This window comes from Ovis aries, chromosome 1, assembly GCF_016772045.2.
Source record: "Ovis aries strain OAR_USU_Benz2616 breed Rambouillet chromosome 1, ARS-UI_Ramb_v3.0, whole genome shotgun sequence".
NCBI lineage: Eukaryota > Metazoa > Chordata > Mammalia > Artiodactyla > Bovidae > Ovis > Ovis aries.
The window spans coordinates 270,269,333-270,287,853 of NC_056054.1; the positions used below are offsets into that span (position 1 = coordinate 270,269,333).

Consider the following 18,521-nt stretch of genomic DNA (forward strand, 5'->3'; position numbering starts at 1 on the left):
TACCCAGTGTTAGAAGATAACTAAAAAATAATAATCTTCGTGCAAGGATAGTATATAAGAAGCTTAATCCAGCAGAAAGTAAGAAAGAAACATAAAACAGTTGGAATAAATAGAAAGATTATTAGTGTTCATACATGAATTAAATCTTAACTGTACACTGTTGACAAGAAGAGTGAAGATAAAAGTCACTCAGGTGTGTCCGGCTCTTTGTGACCCCATGGGCTGTGCAGTCCATGGAATTCTCCAGGCCAGAATCCTGGAGTGAGTAGCCTTTCCCTTCTCCAGGGAATCTTCCCAACCCATGGATCGAACCCAGGTCTCCTGCATTGCGGACAGATTCTTTACCAACTGAGCCACAAGGGAAGCCCAAGAATACTGGAGTGGGTAGCCTGTCCTTTCTCCAGGGGATCTTCCTGACACAGGAATTGAACTGGGGTCTCCTGCATTGCAGGTGGATTCTTTACCAACTGAGCTCTCAGGGAAGGCCAGTCAGTTTTGTCTGACTCTTTGACTCTTTCCAACTGTATAGTCCATGGCATTCTCCAGGCCAGAATACTGGGGTGGGTAGCCTTTCCCTTTTCCAGGGAATCTTCCCAACCCAGAGATCTCTCCCTGGGGATTCGTTACCAGCTAAGCCACCACGGAAGCCTGTTGACAAGAAACAAACCTAAGATTTAAGGAAATAGGTTGAAAGTAAAAGGATGGACAAAAGGCAGCACGCACAGATTAAGAGAAGGCTTGTTGTGTCATACTGTTGTCATTATCAGACAAGGTGAAAAGCATTACTGGAAGGAAAGAGGGGCAGCTTATAATGATAAAAGGCCTTATTTATCAGGAAGGTGTAACGACTTTATGTGACCCAATATATAACCTAAATGGGAGATTTTTAATACACCTCTCTTGCTAACTGATAGAACAAGATGAATGCAAAAATAGAAAATACATGTAAAAGAATATACTTAATATAATGAATAAGCCTTTGATTAGACTGATCACAAAGAGGAAAGTGAAGGCCTTGTTAACCAGTCTTAGGTGAAGGGACCATGACTACTGTACAGAGCACTCTTCTAGGCGATGCAGTGTCAACCGAAACCAGCGTGCGTTTGTTTTGGTGAATTTGATGAGCTAACTTGAAAACATAGACACACAAAGGGCTAAGAATAGCCTAAACATTCTTGAAGAAGAACAAAATTCTCTGCTAGATATTAAAACTTCTGAAGCTACCATGATTTAGGCAATCTCTGGTTCTTACACATAGATGTAAGAATTCTAGGTAAGTCTTTATCCAACAGAACAAAACAAAGAATCCAAAACACATCAAACATGTATGAGTATGTGAGTTAAGAAAAGATGACAACACAGGGCATTGGGAAAGTTTGTCATTAATCATTGCTTCTGGGTTAATTGGATATCCACTGGGAAGGGAATGAAACTTGATTGCTGTTGCAGACTCACAGAAATCAGATCCAAGAGCATTGCACATTTCTAGATGGGAGGGGTAAAACTCGACTTCTGGAAGATAACCTGGAATTTCTTCATGACTTTGGTATAAGGAAAGATTGCTTAGACACCAAACATACTAATTTTAAACCAAAAGTTGCCAACAATAAGAGATGGTGTTCATCAAAAAATACCATTAAGAGAGAGACAATACAAACCATCTAGAGCTAGCCAATAAGGGGCTTATATCCAAAATATGTTAAAAATGTAATTTTAAAAAATTTTAGAAATCTGTAAGAAAATGACTCTTGATAGAAAAATCAAAAAGCAGTCTGAATGGGCTTTTCATGTAAGTGGATATCCAAGTGACTGATAAATGAAAAGATGCTCATAGGCAGGAGGAAAATGCACATTAAAATCACAGTGGAATACACACCTACTTTCATGGCTGAAATTAGAAATACTGATGATTCCAAGTCTTAGTGAAGGAGTGGAGCACAGGGAATTTTCATTAACTGCTAGGGAAAAAACAGATTGATTAAACAAAAATTGAAGAAAAAACCAACAGGACAACATCTCTTTATATACCAAAAAGCAGTCACTTCCTAGTAGCCGTGTTTATAATAGCTCTGAACTGGAAATGTGTGAGCTAAGTTGCTTCAAGCAGTCGTGCCCAGCTCTGAGACCCCATGGACTGTAGCCCGCCAGGCTCCTCTGTCCATGGGGATTCTCCAGGCAAGAATACTGGAGTGGCTTGCTGTGCCCTCCTCCAGGGGGTCTTCCTGATCCTGGAATCAAAGCTGTGTCTCCTGTGTCTTCTGCATTGCAGGTGAATTCTTTACCTATTGAGCCATCTGGAAACTGGAAGTCATCCAGTGTTAGTCGAAAGTAGGGTAAAGTAATGATAACAAGCCACAGTTCATAAGCCTGATATTAAGCAAACAAATTCATGTACATAAAATGAATCTGTTTTGGAGGTCAAGGGGACGAGGTCATTAGATACTGATTGGGAGGGATCATACGATGGTATCAGGGATTTCCGGAATGAAGGCAGTTTTTATTTTCCTGTCCCCACAGGACAAGGTTCACTAACCAACTAATGATGATTGGTTAAGCTGTATACTAATGATTTTTCTATATGTTATAAAAAATAAGTTTAAATACAATATGTAATAATGACATTGATGATAGAAACAGAATCTAGTATTTTTTTTTAAGGTGAATGTGAAGGTGAAGTCGCTCAGTCGTGTCTGACTCTTTGCGACCCCATGGACTGTAACCTACTAGGCTTCTCCGTCCATGGGATTCTCTAGGCAAGAATACTGGAGTGGATTGCCATTTCCTTCTCCAGGGGATCTTCCCGACCCAGGGATCGAAGCCAGGTCTTCCACATTGGAGGCAGATGCTTTAACCTCTGAGCCACCAGGGAAGCCCAATTTTTTTTTAAGTGCTTGTTATGTACCAGGTTCTATTCTGCATGTCTGCTGTGGTATCGAGTTAAAACTTGTACCGAACCTAAAGGAACAGGGTTAGTATGTTAACAATAATTCCACTGCTGTAGGTGGGGAAACTAGGACCCAGAGTGGTTAAATTGCCATTCTGAGCCTTATAGTCTGTTTGCTCTTTATTTATAAGAGTTTTTCCTAGATCAAGGACCTCAGTTCTTTTCATATTCATTTAAATATATTCCTTCCTAGTGTTTTATGTTTTTAACATGCAGAGTTAACCTCCCTCCCAATTATTTGACATTTAGGTTTCCAGTTTTTTGCTGTTGCAAACAATACCAAGATAAACATTCTTCCCTAATTATCTTTGTGCACATCATTTGTTACTTCCTTAGGATAAAAAGATTTTTTAACTGAACAAAGTTGCTCTGCATAATTGGATTTATTTTTTAATTATGAGTAATGGCATGTTTAGAGAAATCATCCCACCTGTCATCATAGGAACATTATCCTTAACTTATTTAGCAGATATTTATTAATCTTACCCTTCGGGTCAGTTAAGGACTGTATGCTGTAATGGAGGGAAATAGAAGCTAAGGTCTAAAAGTAGTGCTAAGTAGGAGTTGTAAATTTGAGATTTACCCTGTGGAAATGGTCCCTCTAGCCATCTGAAGAAATAGAGGGTTGCACATGGGCCAAGAGAGAGCTACTAGGAATCTACTGCAGTCGTCTAAGTGAGGGACTGAGTAAGGGGATGAAAAGAAGAGGTGAGTGTTCTTTAGGAGGGACTTCTTCTGCCTCTTGGCTCAGGCAGTAAAGACTCCGCCTGCAACGTGGGGGACCCAGGTTGAATCCCTGGGTTGGGAAGATGCCCTGGAGAAGGAAATGGCAACCTGCTCCAGTATTCTTGTCTGGGAAATCCATGGACGGAAGAGTCTGGCGGGCTATAGCCCATGGGGTCACAGAGAGTTGGGCACGACAGAGGGAGTAACACTTTTCACCTTCACTTTTCATAGGAGGCGCAGTCAGCAGGATTGGGCTGCCTTTTGCATGAGGCGGTCAGTGGAGGAAGAGATCTCTACTGTGACTCCCAGAGCTTTGACGCTGGTTGATTGGGTGGAGGACAGTGGCGTTTGCTGTGTAGGATATATTCAGTACTTATATAGGGTGTGTTCAGTACTTAGATAGGATATAGTCAGTGCTTAAAAATTAAAAGAATGGTTTGGCCAGCCCAATACTTTCCATGTATTAAAGCACTTTAACCTTTACCACAACTGTTGGAGGTAGATATTATTATCAGGAAATCAGGTGTGCAAGGTCACACAGCTGGTGAGTGTGGAGCTGAGATTTCAGACTGCAGCAGTCTGGCCAGGGATCTGTGCTCTTCACTTTGGGGCCAGCAGTATTACATGTTTCAGAACAAGCCGACTTTAGAAAAAATACCCCAGTGCTGAGCAGTGTGGTGTGTGGTGTGGTCAGAGTTTGCTAGTTTACTCAGCAAGACAAGCACAGGTATGCTGGGCCAGTGTTGGTTGGCCAGGGTTTTACAATTTGTCTTCTGGCTTTAGTCTGTGTTTGCAAGTTTGGTTGAATATAAGAAAAGTCTTTCTCATTTCCTAAAGAAAAATTAACTTTTATTAGTTAGCTGCCAAATACTTCCAGGAACAAAATCTTCATTTTTCTTTTCTGCCTTGAAAAATCATGACCATGGTCCCAGCCTACCTGCGGGATGATTCTCGATTGTTCGTTTTTGTGGCAGGCTTTCCTGGTCTGGGTTCTCTAAGGACTGTGTTGGAAGAGTCAGAGAAATTTGTTTCCATGAGTTGTGTACTCAACTTTTAATTACCCGTGTCAGTGGTGAGCACCACTAGGACCAGTTTTCCACCTGGTTTGGGGGGATGTTGGTTATTGATGGCCATACACCTGGCAGTTGCGGAGCAGACTCTTGGCAGTGTTCCTTTGAATTGATTTCTAAAGAGCTGATCTGTTGGTCAGGCCCTTTGCAGGAATTCAGAGATTACTTTAGCAACTTATGGTTCTTAATTGATAAAGATCTAATATGTGAAAGTAAGTATTAAAGGTTATTTCCATTAGTTTACAGAAAGATTTGCTTAAGGTTTTCTCTTGCAACAGGCTTATATATACTCATTTTAATCAGTGTTAGGTTTTGTACCATTTATCGTACAGCAGTTATGTTGAATATCATATCCTTGTTTGCAGTTTTAAAGACTTTTAATATTTATAGAACAACCTGAAATCCTTATTTTAAAGAGTTATCAGATAGGTCAAAAGATAGAAATGTCAGGATATGAGTGCATCCATTAAACCACACTTGTTATCTTCTCGCAGGAGGAGAGACTTCAGCATGCAAACCTTCATCTGTTCGGCTTGCACCGTCATTTTCATTCCATGCTGCTGGCCTTCAGATGGCTGGACAGATGCCCCATTCACATCAGTACAGTGACCGTCGCCAGCCAAACATAAGTGACCAACAGGTTTCTGCCTTATCTTACTCTGACCAGATTCAGCAACCTCTAACTAACCAGGTATGTTCACAATGTATTCCTAGTGATGTGTTGGGATGGCAATTTATGCCTCAAAATGATAAAATAGTAAATAGGCAAAATGCCTTAATGTTTTTCAGTTTTGCATGTGATGGGGGATTCCAGATTGACGAAAAGACGATGTTGAGAAATTTGCATTTGAAAGTTTGTTGGATTTTTTTTCTTTTTCCTTATGTATTTTACTTTAATTCAAATTTTCTCATTCTGCAGTGAGAAGGGGGAGTTATTTCTAATAAAGAATATTAGTTAAAATTTAAAAACTTTAAAGCTGTTTTTATGGGAAAGCATTTAGGTAGAAAAATGTAAGTTACAGGAAAACAAGTCAGATTCCATTATAGCAAACTTAAAGTGCAGACTTCCCACTGTTAGAAATTACTTTAGTATACTTTTATAGAATTAAATATGAAACTCATTAAAATTAAAAAGAAAAAATATAAGTTAACCATGCTTCTCATTTTAACACTCAGACTAAAGATTCAGTGAGTTCACGTAAGATAGATAGTGTAAGTGTAAAGTGCTATAATAGATGTAATATGCTGACATCTCTGGATGTATATACAGACATGCGTGTGTGTGTAAGTGTGTATTTTTAATACCTTCCTGAGTTAACTGTATCCACTATGTTGCTTTTTTGATTTGGGGAGTTTGTTTTTAAACTAGCTACAGTTCTGGTAAAGTCTCGTTCCTTACTGAGACTGAGTGTATGTGCGTGTTTAAAATGACTGTTTTCCCAGGTACTTAGGAATTCGGTTTGTCACTGTTTAGATCTTTTAATGTAAACACAAACTTAGAAAATTTCAAAGTACTTCTAACACTGGAGTTTTTGAGGAAACATGTTTTTTTCTAACTCAATAACACATAGTTTTAATGAGCTATTGGCTACTGTGCATTGACATGGCGTGGTCTGCCGGTCATGAGACGTGGACTTCAGGTCCTGACTCGTGATCTGGCCGTGGGACTCGAGTCAGGTACCTGGACCCTTCTTTCTGTTCCTTGAGTATAAGATTGGGACCTTAGAATAGACCCACCTAAGTAACATCATTATTTGAGGACCCTCTTGTATATATTATAGTAAGATTTGATCATAGTTGAACTGACTTTACATTTATAAAATGACACTGCATGTGAGTAATAACAGTCACAGTTAAATATAAGGTAAATTATGGCAGGACGTAAGAATTTGTTTTATACAGTAAATTGAGAAGTTGTATGTTTAAGAATTGGAACAGTTGGTCAGAATTGGATAGTGTTGTGTGTACCAGAACAAAATTCTTTGGACACCCAAAAAGAGTAATAGCACAGTCATCTGTTGACACTGTACTTTGAAGAAACAGAGTACGTTTGGATTCATTTTCCCACTTGTTCAAAATCGGCCTATCAGGCAGGCGTCATTTTCAGTCTCTTTACAGCTGAAGGGCCTGAACTCCCATTGGTGCCTTCTCCAGGATTGTAAGCAGTCCTGGGCCCAGGCCAGGCTCGCTGCTGCTCACATAGAGTGCTCTTTCAGTTCTAACACTTGGCGTCTACGGAGGGCTAGGGAAAACATCCAGTCCTTTAAAGTTATTGTTTGTTTATATGATGGTAGTCGGTAATTTAGTTAGCAAAGTACTTATTTTTAGATAGAACCGACATCTTGAGGGTTATTTTCCAGTAAGAGATAAGTTACTTAGCATTTCCATTTTAAGCTGTAAAATGTTTTTGAAGATTCATATGATGTAAAAAAGACCATCTTCTAAGTAATAATATTCAGCCAGATACTTCTGCCAAACTCCAGAAATCCCGGAATCTAAAAGGCAGTCAGATTAAAAGCTCATTTAGGAAATGAAGTGTAAAGGCACTGATGTGGTGTGGTCTGCGGGCATCAGATAAGAACTTCAGGTCTTGTCATGAGCTGGTTGAGGGACTTGGCTCAGGGCACCTGGAACCTTCTCTCGGTTCCTTGAACGTAAGATTGGGACCTTAGACTGGACTCACCAGAGTACTTTCTAGCTCTGAGGTTCTCTAATTTTGTTACTTGATTTCCATTGTTTCTTACTGATCATCCTATTGGTGCTTTTTAAATAAGATTTATTGTACAAGTAAGTTGAAAGGAACTAACTTAACATGTTGTTTCTCGTAGTTAGTCTTTCTTGTGTGAGTTTATTTCATATAAGTTTAACGACAGTTTTATCAAAAGATAAATGTAGTAAAAGTAAATGTAGACAAGTGTGATTGATGTTCAGAATGCTGTCTCTCTCTGGGCTCTTTTCAGACTACATTTCATGGTTCTTAAACTGCGTATTCTGGATATGTCTTACATATGCTATTCAGGTTTATTAATAGCTCTCAAAATAGCAAAAAAGGCAGGACATAGTGTTTCTCATTCTCCACTACATATGAAAATATAAGGGAAACATAAAATAAATGGAATAGGTATTATTAAACTAGAAAACTAGAAATCAATTTTAAATGAAGTCCTAGCACTTAACACTGTGGGCTCTTCTCAAGGAAGATTGATTGAGCTCTTGTAACTTACCTCGCAGGAGGTGTGAACTCCTGCTTTGTGTGTGTTTGCGAGAGAGAGTGATCTGTGTCTTCACACAGACAGGAGTGTCCAGATGAGGCTTCTTTTGGCCTCCAGAGCCAGAGAGCTGCGGCCACGGGAGGGGAGCTCGCAGCTTCCTCTTCAGTGAGGACGCTGGGGCAGTGTGAAGGCTGGGGGCTCCTGGCTCCTCTGGACACCATGGGCTTTCGCCCAGCGGTGGAAGGGAGGAAGGGAGCTGGCCACATTACCTTCTCCTGACCCTGTGACTGTGAGGAGGTGGAAGTGGATAAAGCATCAGATGCTTTGAGTCTTAGTATAGATTTATAACTGAGTATGTATTTGGACAAGTTATTTTCTAACTCTGGATTGGTGCTTATTGTACCACAGCAGTGAAAAACAGAAGATAGAGTTACTTAACATGAACTTACAATGAAAGTTAGTGAAGAAAGAGTTGTTTAGTTTGTAGAAATGAATTTGTTTTTTCAAAATTCATGTAGAAATGGATTTTGAGTGCCTGCTCTGTACAAGGCATCATCTCAAGCAGTGAAATGTGGTCTTATCTAAAGGCCAGTTTTTTGTGGATGGAATTCATCTGGTTTATACATACAGATGCCCCTGAAATAGTAATTTCTGTGGCCAGAGTACATAAAAGTAAGGTATTTAGAATTAGCTAATTGGTGTGGCCTTGTTGGCAGTTTGGCTGGTTGGGGAAGAGGAGAGCAGTGTTTGGTGACATGGCAAGCCCGTAGCACACACTCATATACTGAGTGCAGAAAACTTAGGGTTTGAGTATAGATGCAGAGGAAACTGATGTTAATGTTGGTTTAAGAGAAACTGCAGAGGCAAGACAATTCTGGTGTCTTAAGTTGTTGTTCCCAGGTTGTTATCCTCACATTTAGCTCAAATAAAATTTCCACTTGTTTCATAGAAAAAAAAGAGGAGTACAGCTAGGTAAGCACTACGATCACGCCATCTCTTCATGCCACAGGGATGGGGTTCTTTCCTGTTCCGTCCTGACAATCGTCTTCTCGGTTTGCTTATTGTGGGTTTGTTTTCCCAAGACTCCAGATGTTTCTCTGAGGCCTTTGTGTGATACCTAGTGTCTCTCTGCCCCTCAGGGTGACTGGGGGCTCGCTGGTTTTGCTAGTATGTCTGTTATGAGAGCTGGACAGCAGCCCAAGGGAGACTGGTGGTGGTGATGGAGGGTACCTTGACGTCTGTAATTGCCTTGGAGGATCTGTTGGTCATGGAAGACCTTCTGGGAACCCCTTTGCTGAGGCTTGAGATGAGGCAGAGGAATTGGGTGAACACACCCTCTAGGGTCACTGGTGTGCCAGTTGCAGTATTTCTGGGTGTGTTGTGTTTGTGTTTGGAGGATGTTTGTGTTTCCTATTCCATCCCCCATCTAGCCAGAGGCCCTCAGTTGAACCCTGACTGCTTATTGGATGATGAAAGAGATGTGGGTTAGCTTTGGGCTGGGAGTGTGGTTGAAATGAGTTTTTAAAAAGAAGGTTTCATTAACTTTAAGGTGTTCTCTGGAACTTATTTTTGGTCAGCTGCTAGTGTAATCGTAGATAGGGATATTAGTATTATGGATTCTCTTGTTTATTCATCACATATTTATTAAATGTCTACTGTGTTTCAGACAGTATGTCTGCTCCTGTTGTAGGCAGAGGGAATACAGCGTTGGTCAGCTATATCTGCCTCATATGGCGTTCTCCCAGTAGGGGAAGGAGGAGAAAAAACTAAAACCAGTAACCCAGTAAACGTATACCAGGATATTAGGTGGTGGCAGGTGCCGTGCAGTGTGGGCAGAGGGAGTGTGGAGGGGGCGTTGGATGTATTAAGGCAGAGGGTGGGTCTCCTTGGTCAGCTCGAAGGCACGAGAGCAGATTTCAGCTGTGCTCCCGGCAGGCGCTGTGTGCCTGTTGTGAACCAGGCCAGGCTGAAGGAACCATTCAGAAGAAATTTTTCCTTAGGCTGATTGTACAGTGGAGAAGCCCTTTGGGGCAGCCTCTGCGTGTCTCCTGGACCAGGGGGATGTCTGTAATCCTCTCGTTGAATTTGGGAAACAAAATTGAAGGCTTCGCAGCTGGGTATATTGTTTGCTAATTTCATTTATTTGTTCCAGTGGTTGTCTTCATTGGATTCCGGTTGAAAGAGATGACCAAGAGAGAATGTTTCATGTGAATGTTTCATGTTCTAATGTGGATGTCTGTTTTGTTTTAAATGCATATGCACAGGTTACAGAAGAGGGAGTTCATGCCAGCACAGCATAGTTAAAGTGCTAGTCTTCTCTGTCTATTTAAGGTGATGCCTGATATTGTCATGTTACAGAGGCGGATGCCCCAAACCTTCCGTGATCCAGCTACTGCTCCCCTGAGAAAACTTTCTGTTGACTTGATCAAAACATATAAGCATATTAATGAGGTAAGAACTGTTGATTTGTTATTACGGTGTCTATCTCGCCATAGAGTGGAGGAAACAAGTTATTTTGTAGTGTGTTTAAACATATTAAAATTACTTTAATTCCCAAGGATTGTCATATCGATGACTATTATGAAGACTGGTAGGTTGGCGGTTTGTAGATAAAAGTGTCATAATTGTGTAAAAGAAAGATGCTATATAAACAAGAATTGTAAAAAGATAATTGTGAGTAACTTCCCTTCTTTTTCAAAGTTATATTTAATACATGCTAAGTTACAATTTCTATAATACCCCTTCTCCAAAACTTCAGAGGAAAGGGAGGGAATAGTGATAATGTAAAAGTATGAAAGTGTTACAGAATTTTGCTTCATTTTTTATGTATCTGTTTCTGCTTTTGCCAGAGATGTCAGGAAGCTCTGATATGTGTTTAATGCTCAGTTAACAGGCGTTTGGCCTAGTTTATCTGATAATATCTATATTTGTGTGGTTTAAAATTTTCTTTTTAATGAGTGTTCTTTTTTATCTGTATCCTTTCACTGTATGATACCTGAAAGCCTTTTTGGTGGGATTAAGTAGCATAAAAAACATAGCACTATGAATTACTTATCTTCCAACGTGACTCTTCACTTTGAGAAATTATTTTTCTGGTGTTTTAGCCCTTTGGCTTGGTATTTGCTCCTAACATCAACTCTAGCTGTATAGTGAGTTAGTAAATGAGCTTTTCTAGAGACGGGTGGCCACACCTGTGCTCTCTTTCCTCTTCCAGTGGGGCCCTACATACTTCCGCATTAAAGACTTATCTTCTACCAGCTTGAGAGCCATTTAAAAAGATGTTCTTATGTGTGTATAAATTTCTTAGCAGTTTGGTGCTGTTTAATGCCAGTATTACTGTGGCAGTGTGGCAAGATAAAATTGAAGTGAACTCAATGAGGAACATTTCTAAGTTGGATTTTGTTTACAATTTATATGTTCTAAAAGATGTTTCAAACTAGTTTTTGGTCATCTGAAAATAATCTGATAAACTAATACTGCTAAGTAGCTTTGTTGAAGCTTGTTTTTAACTGTTACCTTGTAAACTAGTTTTTCTGATAATTGCTTTATAGAGTGTAATTTATCATTTCCTCAAAGTTAGTTACCAATTACTTGAACTATTGCCTCATTAATTACCAACTACTGGGAGAAGGCGATGGCACCCCACTCCAGTACTCCCGCCTGGAAAATCCCATGGACAGAGGAGCCTGACTTCCCTTTCACTTTTCACTTTAATGCATTGGAGAAGGAAATGGCAACCCACTCCAGTGTTCTTGCCTGGAGAATCCCAGGGACGGGGGAACCTGGTGGGCTGCCGTCTATGGGGTCGCACAGAGTCGGACACGACTGAAGTGACTTAGCAGCAGCAGCAGCAGCAGCAGAACTATTGCCTAGTCCACCTGTTATTTTTTACTAGTCTTAGAAACTGTTTTATAAGAAAAACAGATACAAGGAAAATAACCCAGTCTGTGATCAACCACGGCTTCAGTGCCCTTGAGTGTGGGGGGAGGGGGCCTGACTGGTTTTCATTACTTTGTTGTCATAAGCTTAAAGCCGAGCCTGTCTCAGAGGCCCTTCCCATATTAGTAAAATATCAGTTCATACACATTTCACCTTTCATTTCTGAAATCTTTTGCTTTAGGGTCAAATATAAAATTGGGATTGACTAGAAGGGGGCGTGGTTAGCATTTGTTGTTTATATCAGCATATACGTTTTCCCAAAGTTCCTTATATTATACACTCCTAGGGTCTATACCAGCTCACTGTATGTAAATTATACCTTAGTTTTTAAAATAAATGTAAATCAGGTCCTGTTGCTTTTCTTGATGGGAGACTGGCCTACTCACTTAATATTTCCTATTTATAAAACGTATGAACAGTATAATTCTAAAGTGAATTTTTCTGTAGGTGTTTTTCATTTGATATATATTAGAGTTAATCTGTAATTCAAATAGCAACTATAGAAATTTGTTTTTTTTTGTTCCATAGAATAAAAGTTCATCAGTTTCTTACTGTTGGCAGGTTTGTCTCATACGTACTCTTGATATGTATGTATATATATGGTGCCACTCCATGCCTCATGATTTTTAATTACACAGTTAACACTAGATTCTCTCATTTTAGGTTTACTATGCAAAAAAGAAGCGGAGACACCAACAGGGCCAGGGAGACGATTCTAGTCATAAGAAGGAGCGGAAGGTTTACAACGATGGTTATGATGATGATAACTATGATTATATTGTAAAAAACGGAGAAAAGTGGATGGATCGTTACGAAATTGACTCCTTAATAGGCAAAGGTTCCTTTGGACAGGTAATCTAACAAGTTGCTGAATTTTATAAATGAGAACTTCTCCGTGAGTCATGTTACTATAGCCTTTTCTCAGTAGTACACTTCTAATAGTTGTAAGTAGATATAAAGAATGGATATGTAAGTATTTGGGTTATTATAGTTCTCTAAAGTTAGTAAAACTATTATCAGCTGCATCAGCTATAAAAACTCTATTAGACTTTTTGTTTGTTTCACAGAGTTACTATAGCTACCAAGTAGTTATTTTACTAAGTGATTTGAATCACTAACAGATAGTACGGCCTCTTTCATTGGGCTTTTAGTCTCTGGATGGTTCTTCCTGATGTATGCTGGAGATGATTGCCTTCCTGCCTAATCATCCTCCTCAAAAGGGGCAACAAATGACCATTTTCAGCTGTCTCAGCAGGTGTCCTCTCATCTGAGAGACTTGGACGCCCAGGGCTGGGCCCCGAGCTGGTCCTCAGCCCCTCCTCCAGCTCCGTCAGGCCTCTGAGTGGACAGAGGGTCTGCTGTTAAGTCCTCACGGCATCAGCATTGCTAGTACTGTGATGGGCATCATTCCGATGGGTGGGATCCTTCAGGCCGGCCTAGTGTGTCTCTTCGTTCCTGGCCTCTTCTCTCCACCTGTGGCTCTCGTCTCTCACTTGCCCAGGACGAAGCACAAACCTTAACTGTGTTAGCCTCTTGCCTCACCTATGCCCAGATTCAGAGCTGCCAGACCTCCCTCCTTGCTCTGTTAAAAAACTTTCCTCTGGGTGTGAGGCTCCCAGCTGTTCCATCGGTACGTCTCCCTGTCTTCTCTCATCCCGTGTCATCAAGTCACAGAGCTGTTTAGTTTGAGGTATGACTTCCTGTTAATCCCAGTCTCCTTTGCCTTGTAGCTTTTGTGCAGTGAGTCAGTTATTAATTTGCGGTGCAAATATTGTGCCTTTTTTTTGGTGATTTTTATGGATTTTGGAGATTTTTTTTTTTTTTTTAAAACTATGAAACCTGTGTACTCTTACTTATCTGTTCCTGCCCTGCAGGAAAGCAAAAATATGCCTCTTTTCAACCAGTGAGGAAAAATTCAGCGTGTGTTAGTCTAATCATGCTTAGGGCAAAACAGCCACAGCTCTGGGCCCAGACAGATCAAGGTTAGACCTATAGGGAAATATGAATGAGGTTCTTAGAAGACCTCTGTAATTCTGGTGTGTCTCTGTCTGCCAGGCCTGGTGGTGTGTGTCTAACATGTCTGTCCCTTTCCACGATTCCAGAAGACTTGCTGTAATTATACGTAGTTTGGGGCCTTTCCCCTTGATGAGTAACCTCTTCTTCTCCTGAGTCAGGATTCTCAGTGTCTGGGGGAGTCCCTCTTTATCCAGGCTTCTCTGTCCATGGGATTCTCCAGGCGTGAATACTGGAGTGGGTAGCCATTCCCTTCTCCAGAGGATCTTCCTGACCCAGGGATTGAACCTGGGTCTCCTGCATTGGCAGGTGGATTCTTTACCGTCTGAGCCACCAGGGATGCCCTTTGTTTCACTTTTCACATTGTGGTAGAAGCAACTTCTGCTTTCTCTACGCAAGCTGTTTAAGGCAAGGCATTTCTGAGGCCTACCTTTTAAGTAAGGCTGTGAACATCCTAGGTAGAGTGACTGTCATCCCCACCTTCAGAATTGCCCGGTGTCAGGCAGCTCCTCTCTGCAGCACGCTGCTCTCCCTTCTGTGGTGTGCGCCATGAAAACTGTGGCCGCGCTGCCTGTCCGCTCAGCGTAGGTTCCCTTCAGTACTCGGTCTTCGAGCTCACCGTGACCTCCCCCACCCCCTTATTTTAATTTTCTCATACTCTTGTTTCCTAAGATCAAATGAGCATAGCAAACCTGTGACGACATAGCCTTCTTTGACATCCAAACCAGTTTACCAGGTCAGACTGATTGATACCTTTCTCCTAGGCTGGAGTATGTTCAGGGTCAGGACATGGCGCTTGCCGTATTGTCTGGGTCAGACTAAGTTCTCTGCCAGATCCTCGTCAAAGAAGTGGCTGCTCCGTTTCTTAAGGCAGTGGTGGGCAGTCCTGGTTGCACATTGAAGTCTTCAGGGCACTTTGGGGGTCAAGGGGGTAGAGGGGAGGGAGGACAGTGTCTGGGCTCCAAACAATTAAACCAGACTCGCTGTGACTGGATTCTGAACATTGGTATATTTGAAAACAGCCTACTGAATGTGTCATTCGGTGTTGGAAACATTGCTTTAGCACTGAGCTGGTTAGCTATTTGCTAAGTCAGTGAATAGTTGGGCCCCCGTTAGTGGCCTTTGTCCTGGAGACCACTGGGATCCGGGCAGTAGTAGACTGCAACTCCTGGGACAGTCTACACGGCCGGTGACAAAGAAGAATATCAGACCCGCTCAGTCAGAGGTTTCCATGGGTCCCTCTGATTTAAAAGACACATAAGATTAACTCTGCAGAGATACAGTTTTTAAACTATGTATTTTCTAAGTTAAGTGTAAATTTGTAGGAGTGTGAAATTTATTTTAAATGAGTAAAATTTTAAACTGGAGGTGTGCATAGTGATTTGTACATGACTGTTCTGCTTCCTTAGCATTCATTCTCATTTTAAAACTCAAAATCCCCTAACTACGGCATTTTAAACTTATTTCCTGGTAATTTATCACTTTTTTTAAGCATAAACTAATTCTTCTGGTATATGTCTAAGTTTTTATCTATGAGAATATAATTTAAATTTAGAAAGTTATCTACATTTTTCAGATAACACCTTTTAAATATCTCACACATGGGCTTGGAATTTAAGCCAGCTTTTTTTTTTTTTTTCTAGTTAAAAGAATAGTTTTAACGATGCTATTTAGTGAGAAGTTAAAAAAAAAAACCAAAGTACATGTCAAGATTTATAATTTACTTCTGAAGGAAGAAAATAGTCTAATTTTAAGAAAGTTGTCTGTTTTGTGGATGTTTAAAAATACTGTAAGGATGGGAAAGAAACCCATTTGAAAAATTGATTTAAAGTAATAAAGTAGTAAATAGATGCTACTGAATGGAAATGAGTAGGATCTCTCTTAGTCAGGAAGGTCAGAGAAAGAGTTAGATAAATGTATAGTTAAGGAAGGTGAACTGTAAGCTGTTGTTAAATTGTTCATTAATGAACTTTCTTTTTTTTCTTTTTTAGGTTGTAAAGGCATATGATCGTGTGGAACAGGAATGGGTTGCCATTAAAATAATAAAGAACAAGAAGGCTTTTCTGAATCAAGCCCAGATAGAAGTGCGACTTCTCGAGCTCATGAACAAGCATGACACTGAAATGAAATACTACATAGGTAAACAGGCGGACAGGCGCAGCGTGCTCCGCCTCAGACCGCCAACATGAGCTAGTGGTTGCTTTCATATGAGAACTGCTAATTCTATCTTAAAGTGATTGAATAAAGAATTCAGTTATTTCTGTTGGGAGGGCATCAATCTACATGTGTTACTTAATCTACCAGTAATGTTTTAGATCTTTAGGAATGTGCATTCCAGGTGTATGTAGTGTGACAACAAATGAGAGTCACGGCTCTTGCTTTTCAACTTGCAAGAATCATTTGTTTGCTTTAATGATGCTTGTTTATCTAGAGAGTTCTCTGTTAGCTTTAATCATTCTAGTACAGCTCAGAAATTAGAAGTGAGCGATTATGTCGTTAATGGTTCAGTTCAGTTCAGTCGCTCAGTCGTGTCCGACTCTTTGAGACCCCATGAATCGCAGCACGCCAGACCTCCCTGTCCATCACCAACTCCCGGAGTTCACTCAGACTCAGAACCATCGAGTCAGTGATGCCATCCAGCCATCTCATCCTCTGTCGTCCCCTTCTCCTCCTGCCCTCAATCCCTCCCAGCATCAGAGTCTCTTCCAATGAGTCAGCTCTTTGCATGAGGTGGCCAAAGTACTGGAGTTTCAGCTTTAGCATCATTCCCTCCAAAGAAATCCCAGGGCTGATCTCCTTCAGAATGGACTGGTTGGATCTCCTTGCAGTCCAAGGGACTCTCAAGAGTCTTCTCCAACACCACAGTTCAAAAGCATCAATTCTTCAGCGCTCAGCCTTCTTCATAGTCCAACTCTCACATCCATATGTCTGGACTCAGGTGTCAGGCTCTTCTTGAGAAATAGTAGCTCACATTTCCTGAACTCCTACTGTGTTCCTTAACGCTTTTCAGTCCTGTACAGAAGGTATTAATAGTAGAATCCGTATATTACAGGTTGTTTGTACAAAGAGTAACATTCCCAAGGTTCCAGGGTTCTAGGAGTGAGAATCTTAATCTGCTTTGATCTAACTCCAGAGCTTATGTTTGTTTCCTTATCCTGTGGTGTTTCTTTTGAGTCTCGAAAGAAGAGACAGAAGAATTATGAAACTAGTAAGGTCTAGGGCCAACTGATACATGGGCAAAACACCTTCTAATTATACATTCTAAGAGAGAGGCTTTTGTTGCTGTTCAGTCATGTTCAGTTGCTGAGTCCTGTCTGACTTTTTGTGACCTCATGGACTGTAGCACACCAGGCTCCTCTGTCCTCCACTGTCTCACAGAGTTTGCTCAATTTCTTATCCTTTGAGTTGGTCATTTTCTGCTGCCTCCTTTTCCTTTTACCTTCAGTCCTTCCCAGCATCATGGTGTTTTCCAGTGAGTCGGCCCTTCATATCAGTTGTCCAAAGCATTTTAGCTTCAGCAACAGTCCTTTCAATGAATAGAGACTTTAGGACCAATTAATTACAGACTTTTAAAAACTTAGGTCAGAAATGCTAGCTTTACCTGATAAGCATGAGGTTAAGTTTTATTAGCAGACTTCTGTTTAAGAAATGAAGAGAGAGCATTATGTTTCTTTAGTCCTCCCAAAATAATGGAAACAAAATTGATGTGTAAAGGTGTATAGTTCAGATAGATTTCATTTATGGAACACCCTTCACTCCCTGTTGATATAATAAAATGAGCTTATACTATTTTTTTCTTCCTTATTGTCTTTGTAGATATCTGATACAACCCATAGTAATAACATTTGTGTTTAAAATCCTTTTTTCTCACATTCATTGCATGTTTGTTGTTCACACTCAAGTGTATTTAGTGTAAGGTGGGCACTTTTCCGTTCAAGGGGCTTAGGAGGCTAGGAAGGACATTCTAAGGATGCTTGACTTAATGGTCTTTGAACATAGCTCCCCTCTTCTTCCTCACTCTTGTGTGTTTTATTTTGAAGTTTTGCTTAAGTAGTAGAGAAAATGTCGATAGGATCACTATAATTACGTATTTCTGCTTTATTGAAAGAAAACACAAAATGTTAGCTACTTGGTTAACTTATAATAATTACTATTTTTGTTTTTAATACACTGACTCTAGTGATTGCAGGAGTCATTACAGATACTGTTTTGGATGAGTTTTTTTTTTTTAAAGTTCTTATTTAGGAAGATGGTGAACTCATGTACAATGTCTCAAGAAACTGAGGTTCTGTACTAAAAACAAGCACGGAGAACTTTAAACACAGCCCTGTCAGTAGAGTTAATACATTAAATTTAAGGTGTCTGGGAGTTGTATTGCTCTCTTATGGTGTGAATAACTTTAATTTTGAAATGATTTGATCAGTTTACTCTGAGTTTTACAGTCTTAAGTCTTTGAACTTAAAAAAAGAAATAATCTACTTTTTTTTACCACATAGCATAATTTCTTATCTGGGTTATTTGCCACCTGCCATGGTCTAGTTAAAAAAGCATTCAGTTTAGGTTAAAAAAGCATTCAGTGTAGGTCTAAAACAGTCTTGCCAACCCTCCATTTTCCCC

General features: G+C 40.3%; 1 protein-coding gene across 11 annotated transcripts in view; it reads left to right on the forward strand.

Moving 5' to 3' along the window:
• The window catches only part of DYRK1A (dual specificity tyrosine phosphorylation regulated kinase 1A), a 145,787-nt gene that overhangs the window by 98,388 nt on the left and 28,878 nt on the right, over positions 1-18,521 (forward strand). For 5 of the 11 annotated variants that reach the window (XM_042238441.1, XM_027961686.2, XM_027961708.2 and 2 more), the window contains 4 exons: positions 5,235-5,431; positions 10,284-10,403; positions 12,555-12,743; positions 15,896-16,043. In XM_042238441.1, the coding sequence (XP_042094375.1) occupies positions 5,235-5,431; positions 10,284-10,403; positions 12,555-12,743; positions 15,896-16,043 (654 nt within the window). Of the gene's footprint in view, positions 1-5,231; positions 5,432-5,529; positions 5,594-10,216; positions 10,404-12,554; positions 12,744-15,895; positions 16,044-18,521 lie in introns of those variants that run through there. The other 6 variants (XM_060396447.1, XM_027961697.2, XM_060396464.1 and 3 more) reach the window with 3 other exon arrangements.